This window comes from Echinops telfairi, unplaced genomic scaffold, assembly GCF_000313985.2.
Source record: "Echinops telfairi isolate 266 unplaced genomic scaffold, ASM31398v2 ScPeMD7_7424;HRSCAF=8462, whole genome shotgun sequence".
Classification (NCBI taxonomy): Eukaryota; Metazoa; Chordata; class Mammalia; order Afrosoricida; family Tenrecidae; genus Echinops; species Echinops telfairi.
Genome location: NW_022111324.1, coordinates 10064865 through 10074209, shown reverse-complemented (window position 1 = coordinate 10074209; position 9345 = coordinate 10064865). Strand labels below are relative to the sequence as shown.

The following is a 9345-nucleotide window of genomic DNA, read 5'->3' as shown; positions in this document are numbered from 1 at the left end:
TAAGACCCCAGATTCTTTTAATATCTTTTGATAGCCGGACTCCACCAGCTTTCTTCACCATATTTGCTTATACACCCTCTTTGTCTTCAGCGATCATGTCAGGAAGGTGAGCATCATGGATTGAGGCTCCATTTTCACAAACTAAGAAAACCTTCATAAATTACTAATATTTCATCCCTTACATTTAAATCTAAATATTTTAGAATAGTATCCAAGGTTAGTCACTTATACTTGAACTAAGAAACCCATTAAAACTACACAGATGCTGGCATAACTAGATAGCTACATGAAAAAGAAAAAGCAGTGTGACATTTCCTCAAATGATTACACATGGAGTGACCATAGGAACCAGCAGTTCCATCTAAGAGTGTAGTACCATTGGAGGAATGGCTGGTGTCAGAACAGGTAAGCAGAGATGGCGGGTGGAGACAAGTCTGACCTCTGCCTCGTGACAATGAAAAAACTCTCTCCAAATAGTGTCTTTAGGTCAATTCCCACTTTTAGTGATCTTACAAGACAGGGTAAAACTGCCCCTGCGGTTTTCCAATACTAACTCTCCATGAGAGTAAGAAACCTCATCTTTCTCTCACACAACCAATGGTGGTTTCAAACTGCTGACCATGCAGATTGTGGCCCAATGCGTAACTGACTAGCCAAAGTAGGTTTGATACGGCCTTCGTGTCTTTTCTGCACTAATTTTCTATATCCCAAATGATTACTCAGTTTGGTATAGAGTAAGATATTTTGTCTCATTTTCTGAGGGGTAGGCTGACCTGCTTTGTTGTTGGTTTTTGTCCCAAAGGGCTGAGAAAACAACTTTCATATTGTCATGGTAGGCCTGTGAACAATTGTCATATGCTACTCATTACATTAGCCATAGGTATTAAAGCTATTGTTTTATAATCCAAACATACTTAAAATTATAAGAAATAAAATAACAGTATTGTCTATTCTTGCTACCATTTCAGGGGACTTCTGATATTAAAAGATGAACTAGTTCCATAAATCAAGTCAGTCATGAAATGATAAAAGGAGGTGAATAAACCCATGGTGGTGTAGTAGTTATGCATTGGTCTGCTGGCTGTAAAGTCAGAAAGATAAAGCTTTCTACTCCCCTAAAGCATTATAGTCTTGGAAACCCTCAGGGGTGGTTCTACCCTGCCCCCTATAGAGTTGCACTTAGATGGCAATGGGTATGTTGGGAGGAATTTTAAACTAGGCTAAGAGTGTTCTTATATTTTGTGCTAAGAGCTTCCCTACCTCACTGCCTCGCAGAGCAAGCTTTCCCAAAATGCTAACAAGTCAAAGTTCAACTGCCTGATGCATTCTCATGGACACTTTTGCCTTATGTATTTGGACTAATGTCAGATGGAGTGGATAGTCTCTTTTTTAAAACTCTGGCATGTTTGTGTAGGCTCAATAACAGTGTTCCTTTGATCTCATCTGGTCATAAGAACACTGCAGTTGGAAGAGCTATTATTTGAAGATTATAGCATGGTTTCCTTGTTACACATTTTCCATTATTAGTTGTATTTTTGTTATTGTTAAAATTAGGATAATAAATTCTTACAAGAGCGTGTAAGTTGACTATTCCTTGAATGAGGATTTTCTTCCCCATTGTACACAGAAATACTTACTTAGGCTAAATACATTTTATGGGTATGTTTTAAGGTTGCTAATTTAGGTTTTTTGCTTAGCTCTAATATTTCACAAGTATTAGTAAGTGGCACACTTCACTTCTATTTTATATGCTTTATACACATGACTGAATGTTTACTCTTTTTCCACTAAGAATTTGTGTAGCTGATGCTTAAATTATGAAAAATGGTCCAACCATCAGAGAGCAAGAGACAAGAAAGGGGAGGCTCGACAAGCCATTTCTCTTTCTGCCCTTCAATTAATCTCACATGTGTTTATCAGCCAGGTTGGCACAATAAACCTAACTATCGCAATCCACCCCTTGCCAATTTGTCACCTGTTCCTAATAGGATAAAACTAAAATGCATACAATTTTTAAAATGTGCCATTTAAACATAGCATTTTACAAGTGAACAAAACAAAAATATCCTATGCCTAACAGTTGCAGTTAAGTAACACCTACGCCTCAGTCCTATAATCCTATGAATATATTCTCCCACCTATGAAAGTTTGTAAGCCAACCACTTCATGCCTTTATCCCTTCCCCCCATTTGGGGTATCCATTTTCTATACTGCCCACTTACATCAACCCAGTGCTCTGAGGAAACAATCATATTCTTTGACGTGAAGAATCTTCAATCCAGTTAGAACCTTGTGAGTCCTCATCCATAAGCAAAGTCAAATCAGGACAGGCCATCCACAAAGTCTGCAGCAGTATGCACTAGTTCACAGACTCAAATAACTTCTCTTCATCTGGTTGGGTTCTAGTCAACTCAATGAGGACTGCCTCACTTAGCCTCCACAGGTTGCCCATTGATCGGTCGCCTTGCCTTTAGACCGTGGGCTCGTCACAAATACTCAACAAGCCTAGCTCACCCGTGCTAGGTCATGAATTTTAGACCAGTCAACTATCTCTCGTCTTCTCTTTTTCTTGTAAACTAAGTCCACAGGTGTCAGTGGCAAACTCAACCCGTCTCTTTATTACTGCATTTCTCCCACTTCCACTCAACAATTGGATCCAGGTGGTCACCTAGCAAGCATTTAAGCCTGTCCAAGTCTCCCTTTTCTGTTCAGTTCTAGAGAGGAGTTTTCTTCATGGTCACAGATTTTTTCCAGCTTCTGAAAAAGACCACTAGAGTTCAAACTTCAAATCCAAAGAGTTCCTTTTTTATTTCCTTCAATCTGTCAACAGACCCTAGGCATGTCTCTTCACCTTCTAATGTCCTGAGTACTCCAAAGCCCTGGGTGAAGCTAATCTCTTTGAAGTGTGTCCCAACCCATCTAAAGATCAAATTAATGTCTGAAGGCAAGTGGGTTTACAAGCTCTCTATTTTCATACTTCCCAATAAACATTTCTGTCAATCATATCAATAATAAGCAGAAGAAATTAGTATGAACAAAGTAGAATCAGATACTAAACAGTTCTTAAAACAGCCAAGTTCAGTCCTTACTTAGCTTGTCTAAATTCTTATCTAAACTACTCTATTTATACAAAAATATGGGATTAGGTCTCTGAGAGCATTACACCAGATCCAGGCTTTCTGTCAGGCCTTTAAACAGCATGGTTTCTGAGAAATTCAAATGACCATTTCCACCCCTGAGCACAAAATATGCATTAACAACATTCATTTTTGCCATTTCACACAGGAATAACCAAAGACTACAACCAAACACAATAATCAAAACTTTAACTTCCCATGTTCTTTCCAGAAAACAACCCAATAAACTGCATGGACATATCTGACTTCTGGCTAGCCAAAGAAGAAACACTAGCAGAGAACTAGCTAAGGCAGCCACAACTGGTCCAACTATCAGAGAGCAAGAGACAAAAAGTGCAAGGCTCATTGAGCCATTTATCTCTCTGCCCTTCAATTAATCTCACATGTGTTTATTAGCCAGGTTGGCATAATAAACCTCACTGTCACACTCCCATATCACTTTGATCGATGCTAAACAAATTTTCAGAATTTTAGAGTAGAAAGTTGACCTTGGAGAGCACTTATTATATTCTCATTAAAATATAATACAAAGATTAAATAAAGCTTGACAACTGCTTTTTCCATAGTGTTTATTCAGAATTTACAGTGTTGTAATAGCCACAATCAGCTGTGTACAATTAAATAAGTCACTTTAGTTTCCTAGGCCTCATTTTTTCATTTCTGCAATAGTACAGCAATTATAATACCTGACCCGGACAGTTATTAATAACAGTAATGGCTAGCACTTAATAAGTGTTCTTAATGTAAGTTTTCTAAATACATGAACTATCTTATTTTATCTTAAATCATTATGTGGGATTAGTGATTGAAAGATTGTATATATTATCATCATACTTATTACTGTGACCAGATGAATATTAGCAACAAGTATATGGATATTCAGGTTTATTGCTGAGATAGAAATAATCAGTGTCAAAGGTAATGTTCTTCATGTAACTTGAAATAAACAATCTCCTTCAGTGATTTAAGTATTGAAATGATCAGTTGAATAATAAATATTTCTGATTTATGAAGTAAAATATAATAGTGTTTATGATGGCTCTTAGTTGTATAAAAACAATGTTAAGTAACTATATTAGGATATAAATTGACAATCTATAGGAATATTAAGAACTAGGGGAGAAGGAAAACATTACTTTGGTGGCAAACCAAATTGCCATCATTTGCCATGCCACAGTCAAAGGAATATTTTTTACATCTGCCAACATAAATTGTAAGGACATCCATATATTTTCACAGATATAGAGTCCACAAGCTGATAGGTGGCATTGCTAAGAAGTTTATTGATTATGTGAAGCTTTCAAATTTATCAGGTTGATTTTTTTTAATCATTTTATTGGGGGTTGGTACAGCTTTTATCACAATCCATATTTACATTGTGTCAAGCACATTTGTACATATGTTACCATCATCATTTTCTTTCTAATTGAGCCCTTGGTATCAGCTCATTTTCCTCCCTCCCTTGTGAACCCTTGATAATTTATAAATATTTTCCTATGTCTTACACTGACCTGTGTCTCCCTTCACCCACTTTTCTGTTGTCCATTTCCCTGGGATGGGGTTATATGTAGATTATTGTGATTTCCCCTTGCTGCTCCCACCTTCCCTTACTCTCCTGGTATTACTACTCTCATTATTGGTCCTGAGGGGTTTATCTACCCTGGATTCCCTGTGTTGTGAGCTCTTATCTGTACGATTGTACATGTTCTGGTTTAGCCAGATTTGTAAGGTAGAATTGGGGTCATGATAGGGGAAGGAAGCATTAAAGAACTAGAGGAAAGTTGTATGTTTCAACGGTGCTATACTGTACCCTGACTGGCTCGTCTTTTCCTTGTGACCTTTCTGTGAGGGGATGTCCAATTGTCTACATGGGCTTTTGGTCTCCACTCCGCACTCCCCCTCATTCACACTGATAGGACTTTTTGTTCTGGGTCTTTGGATGCCTGATACCTGATCCCATCGACACCTCATCATCACACATCTGGTGTGCTTCCATGTGGGCTGGGTTGCTTCCCAACTAGATGGCCGCTTATTTATCTTCAAGTCTAAGACCCCAGACACTATATCCTTTGATAGCTGGGCACCATCACCACATTTGCGTCTACACCCATTTTGTCTTCAGCAATTGTGTCAGGAAGGCGAGCATCGCAGAATGCTGGGTTATTAGAAAAAAGTGTTCTTGCATTGAAGGCATACTTGAGTAGAGGCCCAATATCCATCTTCTATATCTGGGAGATTTTGAACAATAAAATTATATTTATTTTGAAATTTATGTTTCTCATGTATGAAAAGTTCATTCTTTGATATTTTGTTTTTGCTATTTTCTTTCAGAAATATTTTGTTTCAGATTTGGTGGAAAGTTCTCTACACTGGACTAAAATTCTTTTGGGTTCACCTCTTACTGATGATCATCCTGTCCACTGGAGGGCAGCACTGTTGCCCACTCCCCCACCGATTTATTTTTAATAGTTAACATTGTCAGCAGAGATTCAAACTGGTTCAAAACCCTGGTTTCCTTAGAGTAGATTTCGGCTCTTGGTGACCCCATGTTTCTCAGAATAGAACTGTGCTGCATAAGGTTTTCCAACGCTGGTTTTTTTGTTTTGTAGAAGTAGAGCCACCAGGCCTTTCTTCAGAGGTGCTTCTGGATGCATATGACAGAGAAAGTTAAAGAATTCTATAGAGCAGAGTAGAACCGTTTCTTTGGGTGTCTGAAGCTACAAATCTGTACAGAAGCAGAAAGCCATCTTTCTCCTGCTGAAGGATTGGTAGGCTTGAAATGCCGACCTTGCAGTTAGCAGCCCAATTCATAATCCACTACACCATCATGGTTGCTATGAATCAGAATTTATTTATTGGCAGTATAGTAATTTATTTCAGAAGAATTAATACTAGACTAGTCCCAAGGTGTAAGAGATTAAAGATGTCCCAAATGTCCAACTCTTCCAAGATGCTTTTCTGCTCCATTTTCCCCTCACTGCTCCCTTTAGTATATTCCCTCATGGCCCGGGGTTTTGAAGTTTGCTACAACATCCCATGACACTCACAACATTTTAAGGAAATGTCTCACATGATGTGGGTGCTGTTCAATCAGGCAGAGACAAAACAAAATGCAGGGTCCAGAGTCAAAAGCCAAAAATGACTAAAACTCCAGAAATAAAGGTACGGCTTTTCAGGAGATGTGGGCCAAAACTTCACAGTGGCACCAGCATTTATACCCCATCCAACAAAAACAAAGGATGGTGCCTTATGTCACACTCGCTTATAAAGTAGTCATAACAATTCCCGCAAGGAAGCAAAGAGTGTGACTTGGTTGACACCCTCTGCTAAATTCAGGTCTTAATCCACCCTAATCCTGCCCATTAGTATAGTAGAGAACACCCTCCAAAATGCGATTATAGCCACAAACAGAGTCTAGAATTATAATATATCACATAAGGATTTATGGCTAGAAGGGCCATATTAATTGACTACATCTCAGGCAGTATATTTTTTAAGGGACAGGACAAATATCTGCATCTCTTTTTTCCATCTTTGCCATCGTGTCCACTGACCATTGATGGTTCAGTGTATTCACCTGTCAGAAATAGCTACACCTATGAGCGCTAACGGTTCGAAGAGAAGGAAAGCTAAGGGAGATAAGATCAGCTGCAGCTTATATTAATTTGCCTATTTCTCTTTCAAAAAACAATTGCCAAGAATTTCTGTAAAAACTATTAAGACCAAACCACATAGTTTTTCCTCAGGACTTTATGGTCCAAGCAGTATAAAAGCAATAAAAGAAATAATTATACCTAATAAGATAAAAATCATTTTATTTATGGTTAAAACAACAATTAACTCAGTTTGCTATTTGTTTTAAATATAATCCATTGAAGTAACTAAGAGAAATACTTTAATAATGCTTTTTATTCTATTGATATATTATTTAAACAAAGATAGAGCAAAATATGTGATTATAATGATAACCAGTAGTTCCAGCCAGTCAGTAATTCCACAAATAATTATAACTTTAAGAATTCTTGGAAGTCTGATTGATTATGTAAATGTTGGCAATATGTAAATACACTTTTTGTAGATTTTTAATTTTTCTAGTGCTTTCCACTGTCATTATTGATTGGTAACCCAGACAGATTTATGCATTTAATTACTGTTAATTAATTTTTGCATAAGATAATTCTCCACAGATATTTCACTGTTCCCTGATCCAAGGGTAGGTCACCAAAAATTCTCTTTCCATCAGGTCAAAGTAAATCTGTCCAAGTGACAAGTAATGTCTTTTGTGAGCTTACATAAAACTTCCACATTTGTTAATAGGAATATGATGAAGAATGGGCTAAGAAAATTCAGAGTGAAAAGTTTCGCTGGCATAACTCTCAGTGGCTGGAGATGGTAGAGAGTCGTCAGATGGATGAGAGTGAGCAGTACTTATATGGCGATGATCGAATTGAGCCATATATCCATGAAGGAGATATTCTCGAAAGACCTGACCTTTTCTATAACTCAGGTAAGATGATAAGCACAGCTAAAATGAACAAATGTGTGCTTTATATAAGAATTCTGGTCTGCTAATCTTGCTCATTCTTACACTCTGTAAGGACCTCTTTCAGTATATAAGTGGTCTTCTGGCAATGATTTCAGATGTAACATCTATACATACCAGGCAAACCTATTAACTCACCATTATTTTTTTTCCAATTTAGTCTTTGATGTGATATCTATAAAAAAGGGTTTAGCCAGGAAAATTAATTGCTCTTAGAAGTGTATTACTTTCTAGAACATAGCATTTAAACTGACATCTTGAAGATTTTTGGCTTTTATTTTTTAACATAGTATTTAGTTTTCTATTTTCATGTATGACATTTATACCTTATTAATTTGTGTTTTGTTTTTTAATATATTTAATCCTTAGTGTTTAACTTGTCATGATTTTGTCACTAAACTTGATTTGATGACTATTGAAAAAAATTTTTCTTAACTCTGCCAGTGTTTCAAGACTAATTTTTACATAATTTTTACATATATAACCTTGTTTATTCTGCCATACTGCCTTTCTCCAAAGATAAGTTTGGCGCAAAGGTTGGTAATTTTTAAAATATTCTTATTTTTAATGTGTTGCAGTGTTGCCAGTATTAACATTGTTTTATTGAAGCCACTTAATTGAGGAAAGGAAGGAAAGGATTTCAATCAAAATCTATAGCAGTTTTGAAATAGAAAGGATTAAAGTAATTACTATATATTATTAATGCTCACCTTATTCTTTTTCCCTACTATGTATTTATTCATGTGTTTCCAGAACTGTGGATTGAACAAATATTTCCTATAAACACTATTATTTTTAAGCTAGTAGGAAATATGTTTTTATATTTGAATAGTTACTTGAATCATGGAAAATTGCTGCTATATTTTTAAAATTAAATAGATTTCCTAACGGAGCTTTACAGTAGTTATGAAATACTGCTTTGTGTTTCAAACCAGATGGCATAGATCATTAATTTCCACCAACCAGAAGGTTTTAGTTCAGTAATGGCAAGCAGCTGTTCCTTACATATTCAGATATTCATGAGGTAAAATGATGGACCATATATATGATATCAATTATTACACTAATAGGAATCAGAATATTGTTGGAATCAAGTTTCTTGCTTTGAAGATTGAGAGCTACCTTTCAGTGTGAATCAATCATTAGTTTCATAACCAAGGAAAATGATCACCTCAGTATTTAACTTCGTTATTTTCTACAATTAGAATTTTAGAACAGATTTCTAAAAAGGTATACCACATTTCCAAAGTTAATTCCAATAAAATTAACTTCTTAAATTGAAAATGTAGCCATTGTTCCATGAAATAATTTATAATTAAAATGTAAAACTAAAAAGCTTTTGTGGAAAAATGCTGTATACTTATATATACAAATATTTAGAAACATCTGTATCTCATGGAAAAATAATGGCTGTATTTGATTGAATTGAATATTATCATTAGATATTTTCATGTTTATTTCTTTAATTTCACTTCTAACCTAATGATCCAATAGACTATTGACAACAGAAATTATATACCATAAGATTAAAGTTATCATTTATTTCTTTTAGATGGTAAATGTTTTCACCATTTGTTTTCTATGAAATAGTTCCTATACCAAACTCTGTAACATCTCAAGATGTGGCTCTTGAAGTCTATATAGTGTCAACCTCTTTTCTTTTAC

General features: G+C 35.8%; 1 protein-coding gene across 2 annotated transcripts in view; it reads left to right on the top strand.

Moving 5' to 3' along the window:
- Positions 1-9345, top strand: part of KIFAP3 (kinesin associated protein 3) — a 167936-nt gene that overhangs the window by 115765 nt on the left and 42826 nt on the right. For both annotated transcript variants that reach the window (XM_004706740.3, XM_045298136.1), the window contains exon 18: positions 7455-7644. In XM_004706740.3, the coding sequence (XP_004706797.1) occupies positions 7455-7644 (190 nt within the window). The remainder of the gene's footprint in view (positions 1-7454; positions 7645-9345) is intronic.